This window comes from Camelus dromedarius, chromosome 3 (genome assembly GCF_036321535.1).
Source record: "Camelus dromedarius isolate mCamDro1 chromosome 3, mCamDro1.pat, whole genome shotgun sequence".
Lineage (NCBI taxonomy): Eukaryota > Metazoa > Chordata > Mammalia > Artiodactyla > Camelidae > Camelus > Camelus dromedarius.
Window position 1 is genome coordinate 48,008,344 of NC_087438.1, and position 19,757 is coordinate 48,028,100.

At 32.0% G+C, this 19,757-nt stretch overlaps 1 protein-coding gene across 3 annotated transcripts in view; it reads left to right on the forward strand.

Moving 5' to 3' along the window:
• Positions 1 to 19,757, forward strand: part of FCHO2 (FCH and mu domain containing endocytic adaptor 2) — a 110,689-nt gene that overhangs the window by 70,613 nt on the left and 20,319 nt on the right. For all 3 annotated transcript variants that reach the window (XM_031446701.2, XM_064481442.1, XM_031446707.2), the window contains 8 exons: positions 1,411 to 1,468; positions 1,753 to 1,928; positions 3,561 to 3,572; positions 3,926 to 3,950; positions 5,216 to 5,258; positions 7,515 to 7,606; positions 12,956 to 13,059; positions 17,748 to 17,877. In XM_031446701.2, coding sequence (XP_031302561.2) covers positions 1,411 to 1,468; positions 1,753 to 1,928; positions 3,561 to 3,572; positions 3,926 to 3,950; positions 5,216 to 5,258; positions 7,515 to 7,606; positions 12,956 to 13,059; positions 17,748 to 17,877 — 640 coding nt within the window. The remainder of the gene's footprint in view (positions 1 to 1,410; positions 1,469 to 1,752; positions 1,929 to 3,560; positions 3,573 to 3,925; positions 3,951 to 5,215; positions 5,259 to 7,514; positions 7,607 to 12,955; positions 13,060 to 17,747; positions 17,878 to 19,757) is intronic.

Here is a 19,757-nt window from a genome sequence, read left to right on the forward strand (position 1 = left end):
AGTGATTGGAGGAAGAATGGCAAACTGCCAGGAGATGGATAGTGGCTGCCCAATTATATAGAACTAGTAAACCCTGGCATTTCTTGGCAGTCTTTTTTTTTTTTTTTTTTTTCTTTCTTTCCCATTTTTAAAACTTACTTGGAAGTAAATTCTAACCTGCAAAAAAATATGAGAATAAAATAGTACAAAGTATATACCTTTAACTTTTTACTACATTTGCTGTAACAGTTGCATTTTCCCTATATATGTGCATGTTTTTATATGTGTATAGTATTTTTTTCTGATCCATTTGAGCATAAATTTTATATTCTATTGTCAAACCACAAAAGCATATTTAGATGTGTCCCTCTCTCCTTTATCCCTTTTGCTCAATTGTCTTCCCTTCTTAGGTAACCAACTTTATTGTGTTCTGATTTATCCTTCCAGCAGTTTTTCTTAATGATAAGCAGATATCTATATGGTTTTTTAATTTCTTACTTAAAAGATAGTATACTATACATGTTCTTTTGTACTTGGTTTTTTTTTCAGTTAGCAGTATTTCCCAGAAGTCACTCCATATCACTTCATGGAAACCTTTCTCATTTTTTTAATAGCTGCATAATACTTCATTTTGTGTATGAGGTTTATTCAACTATGCTTGGACATTTAGTACTTTGCAGTAATTTTGAGTAAAAATATTCTCTGGTAAATAACCTTGTTGCATATGTATTTTTAGATTCTTGGGGGTGTATTTTTGGGGTAAATTCCTAGAAACAATTCCTGCATGGATGAGTAAACACATACATATTTTTGTTAGATATTGCTAAATTTCTCTCTGTAGCATTGTACTGTTTTGTACTTATGCCAGCAAAGTGTAAGAGTACATTTCCTCACAGCTTTGCCAACAGAGTATATTTTCAGACTTTTGAATTTTTGCCAGTCTCATGGGTAAGAGATGGTATTTTAGTGTAGTTTAAATTTTCTTGGTAGTCTTTTATTTCTGTTTTTTTGTTCTGTATTTATAATATATATTTCCAGGTACTTAAGCTGTCAGTCCTTTGATATTACCACCTCTCTTCCCTGGACACACACAGCCTTATGCCTTTTTCTTCCACTTTGAAGATTTGGGTGAAAACTTGCTTATCCACAGAACTGCTGGCATGCCTACCCACACACCTATTCTCTTCCTTTCAGTGTTTCTCCTGTTTGTTTTGCAGTGCTTTTCTCTTTCAGATCATCTGAAGCATGGAGTATAATTTGAAGTTGATTAAAAAGATATAATTTTCCCACAGGTTTAATAATTTTGTTAATCTATTGATATCTGATAAATTATAAAGCCCCTCAGTAATAGTTAAGGCTATTTTGCTAACTTTTAAGGTTTTCATAGCTGGAGCTATTGTTATAGTAAAGTTTTTTTTTCTTTCCCCCCAGAACATTCCTGATGTAGATGAAGAGGGCTATAGTATAAAACCAGAAGCAAATCAGAATGATATCCTTTCATCATCTGGATATTCTATGGATTGTGTTGGCATATATGTAGACATTTACAGCAAAATAATCTATTATTTTATAAAGACTCTTACTCTTCAAATTTTTAATTACAATAAAATTCTTTTGTGTTCTTTATTTGACATGTTATTAATATTAGTAGTTACATTTCTGGTAAAGTCTGTCTTACCTCTTTTTTTTGTTGTTGTTCCTTTTTATAAATATGTGAAAAACTTGTTGTGCATTAAGGTAACTTAAAAACTGAATTCTTTAACTGATACTCACATACCAAAGAGAACCATTTCTACTCATCTAGTGATTCTGATTCTGAAGATGAAGAACCAAAGAAATACCGGATAGAAATCAAACCTATGCATCCAAATAACTCACATCACACAATGGCTTCATTGGATGAATTAAAAGTATCTATAGGAAATATAACGCTCTCCCCAGCAGTATCTGTAAGTAAGAAAATGAGCAAGTCACTTACAATCTTTATACGGAAGCCTTAGTTTGTTTAACGTCATCTGGTTAGTTTTAGAACTAATAAAAAATAAAACATCACTTAGCAATAATTAAGCATGTTGGCTGAGGAAATATTTAATTTATAATTTTTTCAGCTTTATTGAGGTATATCATTTATAATTTTTATACAGGCAAGTGAATTTGTGAATTTTGCTCAGTTTTATTTCCTTTTGAATGTATTTTAAACAAAAATTTAGAAAATCCACTATTTCTGCCATTTGTTGTATCATAAGTAGTGCTGTCTCAGGCAGAATTTTGTGAATGGGCAGTGTTAATCTCTTCCTCATCTAATTTTAAAAGGTTTTCATTCATTTTTTGGGTGAACTTTGTATAAAAGAGAGTTCCATAAAAAAGAATTTAAAGATTAAATTATATCTTTGCATTTTTTTTTGTCTTTCACTGTATTGTTTGTTTTTCCATAGTTTTCATACAAAGAGAGGCACAGATAAGAATTCTTACTGGTTAATTATTCAATTCTGAGATTCTTAATAGCTGTTGAGGGAGAAAAAAATCATAATAGATCTTTCTATTGATGTCATACTCTTAAATTCAGAAATGTTAAACTATGGGAAAAAGTATATCTTAGAATGTCAATTTAGTTTATCTGTACATACTTATCGTAATTGTTTTTAAAACTCTTCTTTTGGGGGGGGGGCGGTAATTAGGTTTATTTATTTAATGGAGGTACTGGGGATTGAACCCAGGACCTTGTGCATGCTAAACACATACTCTACCACTGAGCTATACCCTCCCCCCCATTTACTATTTTTTTTAATGGAGGTTCTAGAGATTGAATCCAGGACCTCCTGTATGCTAAGTATGTGCTCTACCACTGAGCCATACCCTCCCCCACCTAAAACTATTCTTGATAATGAAGAATAAAAGTTCACACTATTTTGTATTGTTATGTAATTAAATATTGTAAGTAGTCTATATGTATTTGTTTGGAAAAAATGTTTTTTTCCCTAGTCATGCACTTTTAGAATTTAATTTGAGAACTATTTTTTCCACCAAAAGAGATTTCTGAAGTGAGGTTTTATTCGACCATTACTACTTAGTTTATTAAGATTAATGCCAAGATTAAATTATGGTGTATATATATATGAAGTAGGAAGTTGTGAATCCATTAAAATTTTTTTGTGTAAGAGCATAACTAGTTTAAAATACATACGTAAATAAATAAAAGCCTGGAGGAAATATACATCAAAATGTTAAACATCCATCTTGGGTAGTGAGATAATTGATCGTTTGTGCTCTTCTCTATTTTCAAAAAAACAGTAAACATAATTTTGTACTCAGAAGATAAATAATAATAAAAAATGTAATACTTAAATTGGGTTTGAAAGAGGATCTCACAATTTTATTCCCAGTTTGTTTATCTAGCTTAAGTTCTTTTCCCTCCAAAAGTGTATTTATGTGTTGTTAGGTGTATAGATTTTAGGTATGTTTCAGAAGGGAATAGACGGATGACTAGGGAAATGTGATATTTTAAATTATAAAATGAACACTTTTTCTTTTCTTATTTTTTAACACTATTTTTTCTTTTCCTTTCTATGTACTACTGCTAGAGACACAGCCCAGTAAGTGCAAGATTTTATGTTTTTACTTATTAACTTTAAAAAAAATCATTATGTTTGAACATTGATTTTCACAATATTTGTGTTTTTAAATTAGCAAGCCATGGTATCTTGCTATATAGATAATTAGTATTTTGAAACTTTTTGTTGAATGTTAAAGGTATATGTATTTTTTAAATTATAAGACAAAAAACTACTGAAAGTATTTTCTGTAATCTTTTTATGTAAATACAGTTTACAATTGAGCAGATATATTAAAAATAACTTAAAATTAGTTCTCAGTATTGACATTTTACCAGATATTTTATTACCAAATTATTTGTTTAATGGCACTTATTTTTACATTTCTGTTTTAGGTGCAGATGAATCGGAATTCATCTAGTAAGTCTGATGTTTAAATTGGTTATTTTAAGTCTATTAAAGTTTATCAGGCAATGTGCTAAGCTTGTAGCCTAACATATACAGTTGTAGAAATCGTCTTTTCTCATCATGAGCCTTAATGACAGACTAGAAGGATACTTATTTTACAACAGAAGACAACTTACCTATATTATTTTTTTTTAGTGTTGAGACATACCTTAAACTTTAACATGCTTATTCAGAAGCTACTCTTTGGCTCTGCTGATTTCTGGAAAATGTAGCCGTGTATTAAACTGTTTAACTGGCATAACTTCCTCATGACCCAGAACTATAACATCAGTCCCAAAGAAAATTCTAGCACAATTACAAAGACCCGTTAAACTCATAACAAATATCAAACTAAAAGTAGGATTTTATTTTTAAAAATAAGTGGTAAGTAGCTTGATAATAAGGTATGTGAGGAAAATGAGTATAAAGGAAGGCTACTGAGTTATGACGATGAGGGAAAAACTCAAAGATGGAGAACACAATAAGCACTTTGAGGCAAAATAACCAACCAAACTGAGTCAAATGAAGGAATGTGGTATGAATGAGTATCAGTGTACACACTGTGGTATTCCTCATAGTTTGTTGCAGTTACCCATGTTGATATATTAGCCATTGCTTGGTGATGCAAAACATAAAGGTGCAGGGAAAATTGCTTATGAACCAACAGGACTATTGCATTACTGATGCTGTTGCCCTGTGTACCAGTTGCTTTTGATTCATATTAGAAATGCAAAAGGTAGCAAAATAGACTAAGTTGTTGTAAAAATTTTATTTTTCAAAATAGGATGTGTTTCAAGAGTTAATAACTACTTTTGGCCAATAAAATAATCACTAATAATATCATTAGAACTTGAAAAATGCCTTCATGATTCTTCAGTTAAAATTCTTAAGTAGTACGTAAGAATTTAAACATTTGTTTTAATTTTATTGCAGCCCATATATTTTTCACAGCAGTTTAATGAATATGATGGTTTAGTTGATTTAAGTCATTTCTTACTAAAGCTATTAGAAGAAATAAAAATTTAGCAGAAATTCAGCTAAATATTCTTAAGCATGGTAGAAAACTTATTAAAGACATGTTCCTTTTCTTTGTAATTGTTTAAATTATATATATATGTTATTAATGCCATATTTTTTAAATTGTTCATGGACTACTATATGTGTAGTATTTCTCTCCATATTAAAATATTTTTATTACTCAGATTATTTTTTTCATAATATTTCAATTTTTTGATCAGATGAAGAATTAACAAAATCGAAGCCATCTGCTGCATCCAATGAGTAAGTTCCACATTAAAAAAATTTTTTTAATAGACTATTTTTTAGAGCAATTTTAGGTTCACAGCTAATTTGAGTGGAAGGTATGGAGATTTTTGCATATACACTTTCCCTCCACATACACCAAACCCCTCCTACACTGTTAGAATCACCCACCAGAATAGCACATTTGTCAAAACTGATGAACCTACATTGACACATCATTATCACCGTTAAGTCCAAGGTTTAGATTAGTGTTCACTCTTGGTGTTGTATAACCTATAAGTTTTGACAAATAGTTAATGACATGTATCCATCATTATAGTATCATACAGAATAATTTCACTGCCCTAAAAATCCTGTGTCCCTGCCCACTGCAATTTAATTTTTAAAATTTAAATATTAAAAATTTTCTTTTGTCCTTTTTTTCTAGAGAGTTTTATTATCTCTGCAGCTTTAATTCCAGTAGAGTGTTTTTAATCATCCTTTTTCCTAAGCTGTGAAACATAATGTGGAGTTTTTAGATGTTTTAAATTATTTCTCATTTGATAATATTTCTTTTTATGATAATTAACAAAAAATCCATTCACCTATTTTGGCCTTGATGTCCTCACTACTTCTGAATAAATGATGGTACCCGAAATTCATACACATCTGTATTTCAACTAATTAGTTATTCTCATGGAAATTTTGTTTTCCTTCAGTTTTGTTTGTGACCTTATAAAATAAACTGTATACTTTATGACCCTCAAAATGAAGAAGAATCTCAACTTAGTTGAAAAAAGAGAGGTCTAGAAGACATGTTGCAAGCTCTTAAAAAAAAAAAAATGTGTGTGTGTATAAAGCCAGTGTTGCATGGGTCCTTTTTCACTTCTGTATTTACCAATAAGACTACTTTCTTTTCATGTTTTTTGTATGAGTAAAAATAGACTTAATTAGAGGGATAGTTTAAGATTGAAACTTTTGAAGCTAGGCACTAACTGAGCAGAGTGGTGGTATTCATTTGATTTGTCATTTTTAAAGAGAAGTTTAGTGTTTTAAGACTTTGTTTTGAAGAATCACTTATGCAGTTGTGATTCTAGGTGTTATCATATGACTGTGCTTCCATGTGGGTGCATGCTGAAATACTAGATATATGTTTCTTAGATAACTGTAATGTTTGCATTATAGTGGGCCTGTTTTCTATGATTTTTGAAAAATATTTTAAATAATGGCAGATTGATACATTAAATTTTTTAAAATGGGGATTAATATTCTTTTATGCTGTAAATATATACAATTTTTATTTGTCAGTCAAATCTCAGTAAAGCTGGATTTAAAAAAAAGAAGTGGTAGCAAAGATCACATGCTCAAGATCCTAGAGATTAGGCATCTTAAAAGGGCTGTGACTAATATGAAAAAGAGAAACATTTATATAAAAGTCTGTATTAAATACAAACTAAAGAGCCAGGAGTTGAATCCTGAGAGTAACTGGGTCCAGTGGATTCCATGAAGTCAGTGGAAGAAAATCTTTGCTTATACATGTTGTTTTTGAAACTAGACTGCTGATACTCTTAATTTTGTCCATGGTTTTGGTAACCTCTCATAAAAAGGCATATATGACCCAGACGTTTTGCTAGACCGACTTAGTGGGCCAGGTAGTGGATTGCCTAGGGAAAAACCCCACCTATGCACGATCTACTGCAGTGATCAGACCTTTGAAGTTTATATAGATGGGGCTTAAGCCACCATTTTGTACTTAAAAAGTACTTTAAAAAATTTTTTTACCCTTTTTCTTCACCTTTGAAAGTAAGTATGGCCTTTTAAAATTTCTACCTGATTTTCTATCACTTAAGAAATTTTCTGTCCAAGACTGGATGCTAGATGTGAATGAGCAGACCTGACACTACTGTAGAATTAATTAGCTATGCTGCCATAGATAGGCAGGTCATTTAGACTCGGTGCTGCTTTTCATTTGTAAAGCTGAAATTATTTCCATTCTGAGGCCCCCTAAGATTGTTAGAATATGACAAGATTTAATCAGTGGGGATTAATCTTCTCTACTCTCCCTTACCAACCTCACATAATGTTATTGTAGGTTTGCTTATAGCAGTTAATAAATACCAGTTTATGAAATCTGCTAATTAAATTTCTTCACATAGTCAATTGGCAGAATATCTTACTCTTTAATCATATATACTGAGCTGTTATAATTTTTCTATGAAATAAAAATAAGTGACTAGATTTTGTACTAATAAAATACTCGTTTGCTTAAAATCTACTTTTATAATGTTATGGCAGTAAAGGGAACAGTGATTTACTTGCTTGGGACCCCCTGTTTGGACCATCTCTTGATTCATCTTCTTCAGCTTCACTAACTTCGTCATCATCAGGTAAATATATATATATGTACTTTTTTTTTTTTAACTGTAAAGGAATGCAGTAGTTACTTTTTTCTAATTCATTTATTCATTACTTGTATGTTGTACTTAATGATCAAAAATTTTTTAACTTGTCCTCTATCATATTGCCAGATCAGAGTGATTTTATACTGTTTTTGTTAACATACCTTAAAGACACCATGGCTTTAAGAATGAAAATTTATCAAACACCAACTTTTTTTCATTTATATATTATATATTTATTTCTAGGTATCATTTATATATCAGTGCCCAAATAATAATTCTTAACATTATTCAACTGCATGTATACATTAATCTAATCAGTCCTATCTTGATGGACACTCAAGTTGCATCTGATTTTCTAGTATTATGAACATCTGTGGATATAATAAATTTTGTGCATTCTCATATCCTTATAATAATTTACCAATGCAAGATTTATGAATCATAAAGTAGGCCCATTGATGCTTATTGCCAAACTGCTCTCCAGAAAGGTTTTAGCACTTCCCAAGAAATGCATGAAAGAACTTGGTGAATGAATTTTAGTTGTTGTTTTTGGCAAGAATATATTAAATTTCTCTTTTCTTCAAAATATTAAAATCCCATCTGTCAAGAATCAAAACATGTTTAATAAAACTGCTTATTTAAAGTGAGAAAATAAAATCAGTTTAAGTTGATCTTCAGCCTTCCCTGGGATTTCAGAAATGCCAGTTGGGGTTAAGGGAGTGCTGGAATGGTGGGAAGAGAACTTGAATTGATGGAGTTCCTGCTACGTCTCTGCTGAAATCTGCACATTCTGTTTGATTTCACCTCATTAACTGCTATATGGAATCCTTCTTATTGTCTCTATTATATAGATGAAAAATAATAAAGCTCAGAGATGACCAGGAACTTCATATAACTAGGAAATGAAGCATGGACTCAAACCTGGGTCTTACTGATTCTAAAGTCTTTGTTCTATTTATCACACACTGGCAGATTAACAAAATAATAACATAAATACTAATATTTAAAATTGGACTGTTTAGAAACTAAATGTTTTAAAAAGAAATTATAAATGGATTTTAGGCAACCTTACCCTGAAACAGTTGGGAATTTTGAAGAGAAAGTATTAGGTGATGTGCACCTAAACTTGTAAAACAGCAAGAAACAGTCACTAGATAATTGAACATATTCTGAAGTGGCATTATAGCCTCTCTCAGTGGGGCTTTGTTACTATTTTGTTTTAGGAAACTAATCTTACTAATAGATTTTGTAAGTAAAATAATTGTACAAGAAAAACTGAAGTTGTAATAACATCTCTTTTTTGTTTAGTGAAAATGTCAGAAGTGTTTTTGTTTTTAGATTGAAAGGAGTTCTAAGCAGTGTTTTTTAATTTTGTTAATATTCTTTTATGACTTATTTTTTAAATCTTTAATAAGAACTTTCACTTTGTTATCACAGTTTTTAGTTATATAGAAATTTCTTCATAACACCCTTTGTTTTTTGCTATTTCCTTCAGCACAGTCTCATTCTTTTCAAAAACATGCCCTTTTCTTGCTCCCTGTCTAAAGAATGTTTTGCCCATATCACTTTCAACCTCAGGTAGAAAATAATACATTTTCATTCAGTTGTCATTTGATGTTTAGTAGGTAGGAAATGATAAAAAATTAACCTTTTGTGTGTTTTAAAATTTATTTTGGTATGCCTTTTAAAACCTTCCTATTTATTCTGAAAAATAATGTAAAATTATTTTTCCCTTCAAAGAATGTTAGTGATGTTGAAAAGACATTCTGCTATGCAGTAATTATGATTATGTCTTCACTTGAGCAGAATATAATTATTGATAAAAACTTATGAATACATTATGATGTTTTATAAGACTGGTTCTAAGTGAAATTGTGAAATAGGTATTTTGTCTTAAATTTTCTTTCACCTCTTTGCAGTGCATCTCTCCCATCTTAACATTATCTACACAGGTACCCATTTTCACATTTTCGCAAGGTGTGGTTTGTCAGATTATTCCCTACTCTCTTCTGTCTCTTTAAGAATCTTAATTCATTAGTGACACCATCTCAGCTAAAGCAGTCTCGAAGAAAATAATTCTAGTTAATAACTGATAAATGTTGTTATATGTTTAAAAAGCATACTTAGAGCTTGGTATAGAAGTAGTTTCAGTTGCTTCTTCCACCATGTAGATACATAAATAAACATTATGTATCATTTACATATAAATAAATTTATATATAATAAAATATTTATATGTAATTTAATGTAAATATGTCACATCTACTTCCTTTTTGATAAAGTGCTAGTATGGACCATCTCTCCTCTACCCGTGGATTAATTGAGCACCTGAGTTCTGTAAAAACCCCACAGGATTATCTTTTGAAAAATATTAGGCTAGTTTTATATATTAACTCCAAAACTGATTAATTCCTCTTACTTCCTAACAGTTTCAAGTTTTATTACTAGCCAGACAGGCACTTTGTCGAGTAACGCATGTATACAGCACTATCACTGATACCTTGTCATATCTTTTTAGACTTTTACTGTTAACATTACCTTTTACTCCTCTGGGAAACAGGAATAATACTGGCTTTATATATTTTTGGACCTTAAATATTACTCATCTATATTTTAAGTTTCTTATTTCTCCTATTTATCTTCCTTGGTTAATATAAAGTTGGGTTTCAAGCTCTTTTCCATGTATTAAATTTTTCTAGCTTTGAGTATTAAAGTAACATTAATCTGAAATAAGAATTACTTGGCTATATAGATTTACATTTTATTTCTAGAATTTTTCTGTTACTTCTTGTTTTCAATTGCTTTCCTCTTCTTCTATTGACCTCAGTGAACAGAATACAGCTTTACTTTTCTCTCCCAAACTGACTTGTCTGGGTGTGTAACAATTGAATCTTTAATTGAAACCAGGTCAGATTTTAGGTCTAGAAAACCCATTACCAGACTGTTCCATCAACCCTCTATGTTATCCTGCTGTAACACCACCACCAGCCAGCAAAAGTTTCCTTTTGCTTCATGGTTGTAGTCAGTGGATTTCCTTTACTGATGAACTTGCTAAAATTACTGACTCCAGTGGCACTTATAAGGCTTTCCAGAGATTGCACTATAAAGTTGAAAATACCTTTGGGTTCCTTGATGCTTTGGATGACAGATCTTCTAACAGCTGCATCTCTGAGGATCAAAGTGGCCTTTGCCATACTATTACATATCCTGAAAAACTACTAACAGAAGCAGCTAACAATGCTGCTAATTTCTCTTCTGCATTATCATTACTTCTGGATCCTAGATTAGTCTGTACCTTTGTTCAGGTGAAGAATGCTACAGGAAACATGCTTTGTCCCTTCCCCTTAGGTAATGTCAGAAGGCAGATGTAGATTAGCTCTTATTGCCTATGTTTTTAAACTTTACAAGTCACTTCCTATTTCTTGAAATACTGTATCTAATAGACATTTTTTAGAAGTGAGCTCCACCACCGGCACCACCACCACAAAACACAATTAAGATACTTAAGCCTGTAATCAATTGTAGTAATCTCTTTCAGAGGCTCCTAAAAGCAGTACCTAATTGGCATACAGAGATAGATTTATAATTTATAAATTTATTATTAACTTACAATTAATAGATTCATTTGTAAACAGTGATGTTAATAGATACTGTATTAGCTTTTTTCAAAAAGCAAATTCTGATTATTTGAAGGAGCTGAACTTCAACCAGGCTTGATTTGAGTCAATCTAAATGCCATTTGGACAGGCCACATGATCATTAATGAAGCTTCAGGAGTGAATGTCTCTACTATGTTAAACTCTATCACAAGCTTGAAATAAATTGAGTATTGGTCAGTGCTGGTTTCATTGATAGTGAACATATCTTCAAAGGAAATACGTCATGGCTCAGAGAAGTGTTATGGTCCTCAGGTTAGTGCACATTTCTTCCAATGTACAGCTTAAAGCAGGGGTGCAGCATGAAAGAACTGGTGCTGACTGGAAGAAGGATCTAAGCTTGATTTCTTATCAGCTTTTTGATGTTTTCTTCAAGCAGTCTCAACTGTGCTTGCATCCTTTCGCTCTTCATATGATCTGCTTTCTAAATGATTCCTTACCCCCATACATTTACCTTCACTTCTGTGTGTGACTGTTTTTTTTATGTCTTCTCCTGTCACCTCCATGCCCTTTCCTTTCATGCCTCCACTCCTCCACTGCTGCCCAAGCTTACTGTTCTCAGCTTTCCTGTTTGCTTCGTCATGTACATGCTTAGGCCTATTCATATATTTTTAACTTTGCACATCTGTAAACTTACAGAGCTTATTGAAATACATTTCTTCCCATCCATATTATAGTCTTCAATCTGAATTATAGACCCATCTTTTAGAATGGTCCAAAAGGATTTGAAGGTCATTTTAAGTAATTAAAGCTGGTTTAAATGTATTTGCTTCCATTCTTCACACTTGCTTTGATTATGCTAATACATTTGTGACTTTTGATGTATACTTGAATTTCATTAGTTTCTACCATGCTGAGTTATTTTTAATTAGGAATACTGAGGTTAGTATTTCTGATTTATAAAATTGTAAAGTTTGAAAATGGTGTTAAAATATTGAACACTAAATTTATATAGGATTTAGGAAAACTTAAGGTACGATTTTCTGTATTTACCAAAAATTAATTTTAGTGATTTGGGGAAATTTTTTTTGGTAAACCAATGAGGTATTTTTGATTGTCACCAAAAAATGGTACAGTGTGGTTCAACTTAAAAGTGAGATTTCAGATTTAATTAAGGTAATGTTTTATTTAGAGCTCATGTTATTCTGAAGATGTTGCTTCACAGGCTTGGTCTTGCATAACTATAAAGTTAGAAGTATTAGCAATAAACTAAAGATCTTAGACCCTAAACTGGTTTATTTTCACCAGCTAATTTATTAGATTTAATTTTTATGTGCATAAATAATTGAAACAGGAATATAATTTATAGTATGTATGTCAGTTTAACTGAGAATTTAATGATTTTTTTCAGGAATATTATTGGTAGCTTTGAAAAAAGTGTATTTGATAGATTCGCAGCATTTCAATAAATAGCTATAGTTATATTAAAAAAAAAAAACCCTAGAGAAAAAAATGTGACAATGAGTGTGTATATGTCCATGAATAACTGAAAAATTGTGCTGAACACTGGAATTTGACACAACATTGTAAAAAATAAATCAATAAAAAATGTTAAAAAAAAAAAAAAACCCTGAAAAAAATGAGCTTTGAAACCTAGTCGTTCTATAATAGAATGTTTTTATGTAAGGATTGCTGCATACTAATGATTTTCTTCAAATTCTCTCTTTCCACCCACCAGCCAGGCCCACAACTCCTCTTTCTATAGGCACCATTGTCCCACCTCCAAGGCCTGCTTCCAGACCAAAGCTTACTTCAGGCAAACTCAGTGGGATTAATGAAATAGTATGTACTCAGGTGTTGTTTTTTTTTTTTTTAATTATAACTGTTTTGATTTAAAATGCAAATGTACAAATGATATTTTTCTGTATGCTTCTCAAACTACAGAAAAGTTATCCCAGCTAATACTTTCTTTACTTCCCCGTATTATCTTAGTGTTCATACCTGTGGAGCAAAACCATTGTTCAGGAAGAAAGAGCTCTCCTGAGAAAGTTGATAAAAGATAAAAAATACAATTCAGTATCCATTGTTTCATAATTAAATAGCAATTTTCATATAATTCTACTTAAATTCCAATATTGAAGTCAAGTACGCAGGTAGCCCGTTCTTAGGCCTTAGAAGTACACTGCCAGGGGAGTCCTGGTAGGCATCTAGTCCATCTTTATTTTATACATAAGGAATCTGCAGTTCATATCACTTAACTGGCTTGTAAAAGTGCATATTGCTTAAAAAAAAAAAGGCATTGGTTTTTAAAAGTTGTCAGATAATGAAAATATATTAGTTCTACTCAGAGTCAGACTCTCTCAAGCCAGTCTTCTCTCCTTCAGTCTATTCTGCTTTGCTTCATCTTTTACTTACCAGTTTAATTGCCACAATTAAATTTCTAAATGTCAGGCCTAATCTTTTTCCCGATATACATCTCCAGTGGTACTCCACAATCCATGTGGTTGAACGTTTTAAGTGAATGTACAAGGCTCTTGATAAAGTTACCTCAGCAATCTGCATTACCAAACTGTCCAGCTTTCTCCTCTTTGCAGCCTAGGTTCCAGCCACTCGAAACTTTCCACTTTTCCCTAAACACATGCTGTTTTATGCATCCATGTCTTCTTATTGTGCTGCTTCTATCTGACATGCCCCTCAGTTTTTATGTAGGAAACTGCTCTCTTTAAGACCCTGCTAGATATCACCACCTAGGTGAAGCCCTCTTTGATTAGTACTCCTCTCCTGTTGGATTTAGTCATTCTCTTCCTTACACCCATATACTTTGCTTATGCTTCTTTTAGTGTGTATATCACCTTGTATACACAGTTGACCCACAGTCGACCTCTGTATCTGTGAGTTCTGCATCCATGGATTCAAATTATTTGGGGGGGGGAACTCCAGAAATTTCCAAAAAGCAAAACAAATTTGCCACACAGCAGCAACTATTTACATAGCATTTACATTGTATGTACAACTATTTACATAGAATTTACATTGTCTTAGGTATTATAAGTAATTTAGAGATGATTCAAAGTACTCTGGAGAATGTGCTTCCTAAAGGTTATATGCAGATACTCTGGATACCAAGGGAGGACTACTTTTGTGTGTGTGTGCTCCCCTCACTAGAGCCTTAGCCAATTTTATATGCTTAATACTTTACTAATGTGTTAATACTTTACATCACGCTTGTCACATGGTTCAGGATAGGAAATGTTTCATAAATAAATGAGAAAGCTAAGAGCACCAAGTGTTGAAACAGTGACATCTTTCTTTGATCTTCTATCCAAGCCGGCTTAGTGGAAGGAAAATGAAAACTCAGTACAAGCTCCCAAGGAGATGGTTATTATTTAAGTAATATGAAAATTACTACATTTTTTTTTGAAGTATAGCCAGTTACAGTATGTCAGTTTCTGGTTACAGCATTAAAAATTACTACATCTTAATGTGTTTTTTCCTGATTACAAAATCAGTGTGTGATCATGTTGTAAAATTTTGAAAATAGAGAAAACAGAAAACAAAAATTCCTTCTATATATTTCACCATCCAATAATGACCACTGTTAACATTTTTATACATATCCTTTCATTATTTTTTTTTAATGTGTAAGTATTTATCCAGAGTTGGTAAAATGTAGTTATTAAAAGCACAGGCTTGTTAGACACTAATTACCCTAGCACCATTAGACAAGTTTAGAGTCTCAGTTTCCTTATGGGTAAATGAGTATGATAATAGGCTGTTTTGAGACTTAAATGAGTGAATATATGTAAAACACTTAAAGCATTGTCAAGTACAGTGCTCATAAAAGTTAGTTACCATGAATGGTATATATTTTTAAATAAAAGGTCATACCTTATGTATTTTTTAATCTTCACTTGAAAATATTTGGGGAATGTTTTTCTATATCAAATTATTCCATAATTTTCAGACTTCTTTAAAGTGGTAGAATCCTTTGTCAAATAGTCTCAAGTTGTAAGTCTATTAATTAAGTAAAAATGGGACTTTTATAATTTTTTCACATCATACTTTACTCCCTACCCAAGCCTTGAGAGCCTTTTAGAAACCACCCTCTGAGGGCTTCAGGGAACATCATTTGAAGTGGCTGCAGAGCATAAATGCTGTATCTTCTACCCTGTTATCAGCATTAAATTTTTGAAAGTTTTTAGAAATCTGATTATTTGACATTTAGTTTATTTCCAGGACTTCATTATAAACAATGCCTTAGTGAATATTTTTGTTTCTTTGCAGACACTATTTCCTTAGTAAAAGTTTTAAAAGTAAAATTCATGAACTAAATGGTATACACATTTTTAAGACTCTTGATGATTACTGTTGTAGTGCCCACCAAAAAGGTAGGGCTGATTGGAATTCTCTCCAGCTATATTGGAGTACTCTTCCTTGCATGCTTGTATGTGTATTTTTTGGAGAGAAGGCTCATACCTTTCACTCCATGCGCAAAGGGTCTATAACCACACTCTCCCTACACCTCTACAGAGAAATCCTTATTATTCTAGAGCAGTGGTTCTCAAAGTGTGTTCCCCAGACCAGCAGCATTAGCATCACCTGGGAACTTGGCAGAAACGCAGTTTCTTTGCCCTACCTCAGACAAATCAAATTCTAGAGAGTGGCCCAGCATTTGTGTTTTAACAAGCCCTCAGAGTGACTCTGATGCATGTTAATGTTTAAGAAGTAGTATTCTAAAGTAGTGCTGTCCAATAGAAATAGAAGCAGCATATACTTTAAAATTTTCTAGTACCCACATTAAAAAAAAGTAGAAACAGTAAAGTTAATGATTTTACTCAGTATATTAAACATATTTTAACATATCAATATAAAAATTGGGAGTTTGTATTCTTTTTGTGTATATGCAAAGTCTTCAGAATCCACTGTGTATTTTATACAGCTCAAGTTTGAACTAGCCACAAGTGTTAGTGGTTACTGTACTGGACAGCGCCATTTGAAAGTAAGAGAAAACCACTTGAGAGAAGAGCTGTTTTTGTTTTTTCCTAAAAAATTATGAAATGCACTTTGTAATTATGAATCGTAAAGTGCAACCACTTGATACCGGCCATGAGGCCATGCTGCCACAGGAGAAACAGCCCCAACAGTAGATAAAATTTTTACAAACTTTTAAGTCAGATCAGCTGTTGAATTTAGTATTTGGCCTCATGTACTGCACTACCTCCATCTGTATACATCTGCAGCCACATTTGTATACCTTGCTATATTTTTCCAACCTACTGTACATAATGAGTCATCAAAAGGCCATTCTCTGGAGCTATATTTTAAAAATAGTTGATTTGGGGGGTGTGGGGTTTACTAATTATAAAGCACTTTGGGCAGTATAATCTGATTTTTATAAAAGTACATATCTATACATTTATATTCATGCAATGTAGAGTTGAATAATTTTAATGTGTGAATGCTTCTTATGGAGTCTTTTTGGTTTGTTTTTGCCTTTTGTTTTTCTTGTTCCTCAGATAACTGGGGACAGAAACTATGTTTTTCTGTTCACTGCTTTGTATCTAGTACCCATGACATGACACATATTAGGCACTAAATAAATATTGCATTCACTTAATACTTTTATAAACAGGAAAAGGTTATTTTTAATTAAGCTCAATAGTCCGTATTTTAAAAAGTGAAATAACTCAGGAAGTGTTGCTAACACATTACAGGAACAATTAGGAATTTGGAAGGAAAAAAATCCATTCACCAAAGTAAAAGATAAATGGATTGGAATCATATTTTGTATATTTGTTGTAATTTTTAACTAGAAAATAGGAAGATAGTAGAATTAAGATGTTCTCAAATCTCTGAATGGGGTGAACTTTCTCAATGAGGAAGCATTAACAAGGAATTATGAAAGAAAATGTGGACAGATGTGTAAACGCCGAAAGTAAGGGGCAAGCAACATTTAGGAAGAAAATATTTACATTAAATAAAGAAAAGGGTTAGTGAAAGCTTGGGTAATAAATACTAAGACGTCCCCAGACTCAGTAAGACAAAGCTAATATAGACAATTCATAAAAGGGAAATGCCAATTTTATTTTTATCTATTAAATTAGCTACAAGTTTTAAAATTTTATTATTTTTCCTTCTCCTAAGGCTCATCCATTTATTGCTGGCAAGAATCCAGAGAAATATTTTTTTATAGGCAGTAAAGTGAGTAACCCAAAAGGGAAGCAGTTTTGCAGTGTATATGAGAAGCCTTCATATTGTTTAACTTCTGAGAATGTGTCTTAAGCATACTTCTTGAAATACAGAAAATATTTTACATACCAAGATTCTCTAAACAGCATTATTTTAAAATAGCCTTTTCAGCTTTTAATAAATTCTTGAAAATGACTGACATATGGCATCTCTGTGGGTTGTAAGAAACACAATAAATTTGGTTTAGTATGTTAAAATTAATCTTACTTGATACTTCAGAATCTTTTCTGAGAAGAGGGGAATTGTTTTAGCATTTTGGTACATAATATTTTGTTCTTAAGCCCAGGCCATTCAGCCCACCTGTAACGTCTAGTACCAGCCCACCTCCTGCTGCTCCATTAGCCCGGGCAGAAAGTTCTTCCTCTATCTCGTCTTCTGCTTCATTAAGTGCTGCCAATACTCCAACAGTAGGTAAGTGATTATCATCGATTACATGGGAAAGTTAGCATCCAAAATATGATCAGGCTGAGGCTTTTTTTTTTAATGGGCTAGTGAAGAATTTAACATTAAACATTTTGGTTTTTTGGAAACATACCTGGCATTATCAAACTAGCCACATTTTCCTTTTCTCTTTCACATTGTGTATTATCTGGAGAGAATTTTAACCTTGGTTAGCACTGTTAAGAATGCATTAAATGTATAAACTACTGACCAATATAAATAGTTGAAGGCAAAATACGATGCAGTCCTTTCTACTGTGAATTGATACTTGCATTCCTAAGAAAATTTGTTTTAAAAGCAACTGATTCAATAAAAGGGGTTTTGTGCTTGCAATCAATTTATTTTTTCTATAAGAATTTAAATCATAAAGATTTAAAACTAGATATTAAGGCATAGCTGTGTAAAGCTAAACTTCACCAAACAAATTGATTATTTTATATCTAGATTTTGCTCGAGTTTTTTCTGTTATCAGTTTTATTCAATTCTTTACACAAATTCTCACCATTTTTCTTACCCACTGCTAATATAATATACAAAGCACAAAGCCACTTAAACAGAGAAGCTGTATTTCAGGAGCAACAACCTGTCATAAGAATTATAATTGTCCCCATTGCTGCTTCTAAGTAGTAAATAGTTAATCTTCGATAATAAAAATTATTGGTTTGCACTAACTGAGCATAATTCAGCAGTGCAGAAAGTGTGGTCCTTGGACCTGCAGCATCTGTCTGCATCACCTGAGAACTGATTAGAAATGCAGGCCTTCTAAGTCAGAAGCTCTGGAGTGAGGCTAGCAGTCTTTGAACAGGCCTTCCAGGCAGTTCTGATGCATGTTAAGTTTGAGCATCACAGCCTTAATTTAGCTGCTTTAATTATACCCAATTTGATTTGTTAGTACACACACAAAGAAACGCATCTTCTGTGTGTAGCCATTGTAAAAATGGCATGAGTAGTATTGGCTAAAATGAGATAAACATGATTTGATTTCTAAATGTCTAAACATGATGTTACTGTCATATACTTTCGTGAACATTACTGGTTTTCCCACCTTTCAACTTTGTGTAAATATATCCAGTAAGTCTTAAAAAACACATGGGTCCTGTTAGAAATCAGGCATGTAGTCTGGGTAAACAAAATTGCTTTAGTCCTTTCCCATTATCTCTAGATTATTTGGAAAGTTTTCTTTTGTGATGGGAACTTTAACTTTGATTGAATTGATAGATACTTGTTTTTAGTTTGGGTCAATGCTGGCAATAGGAGACCCACAAGTAGGTGACAGTGATGATACAGGCAGGCAGGATGTAATGTGGATTTTGTACAACAAAGTCTCTTTAAATCTACCTCAAAAGTTCTTTGTTGTGACGTTTATTCAGCTCCCTGTTCAGATTTAAGTTTTTGATTCTTTTTGTTTCTTGAAAGTATTTTCTTTTCCTGCAATATTTTGTTTTATTTAAATGTGATAGAAGATGATAATTTGATTGGGACTCTCTCTGAAATTGAAAAGCACTGTGAAACTTCACAAGGTATTGTATCAAAAGCAAATGTATGTGTTGACTAATGATCCTAAAGTGTATCTAAAATACTTTGTTACCTAATTTTTCTTTTTCCAGCAATGTACAGTATCTCAGAAATAAGAATAACTCTAAGGTTTAACTGTCAATTTTGTACTAATTATGTCCAGTTTCTATACAAGATCCATTGATATCAATGGATAAATTATAAAAATGTACAGTATTTTTGCATTATCTTCCATCTCCCTGCTCTTCTCCCCTCAACATTAAGTATCAATAAATCTTAACCTCTAAAGCTATCAGAAGCAGGGTAAAAGTGGTTAGGAAAGAAGAGTATGTCAG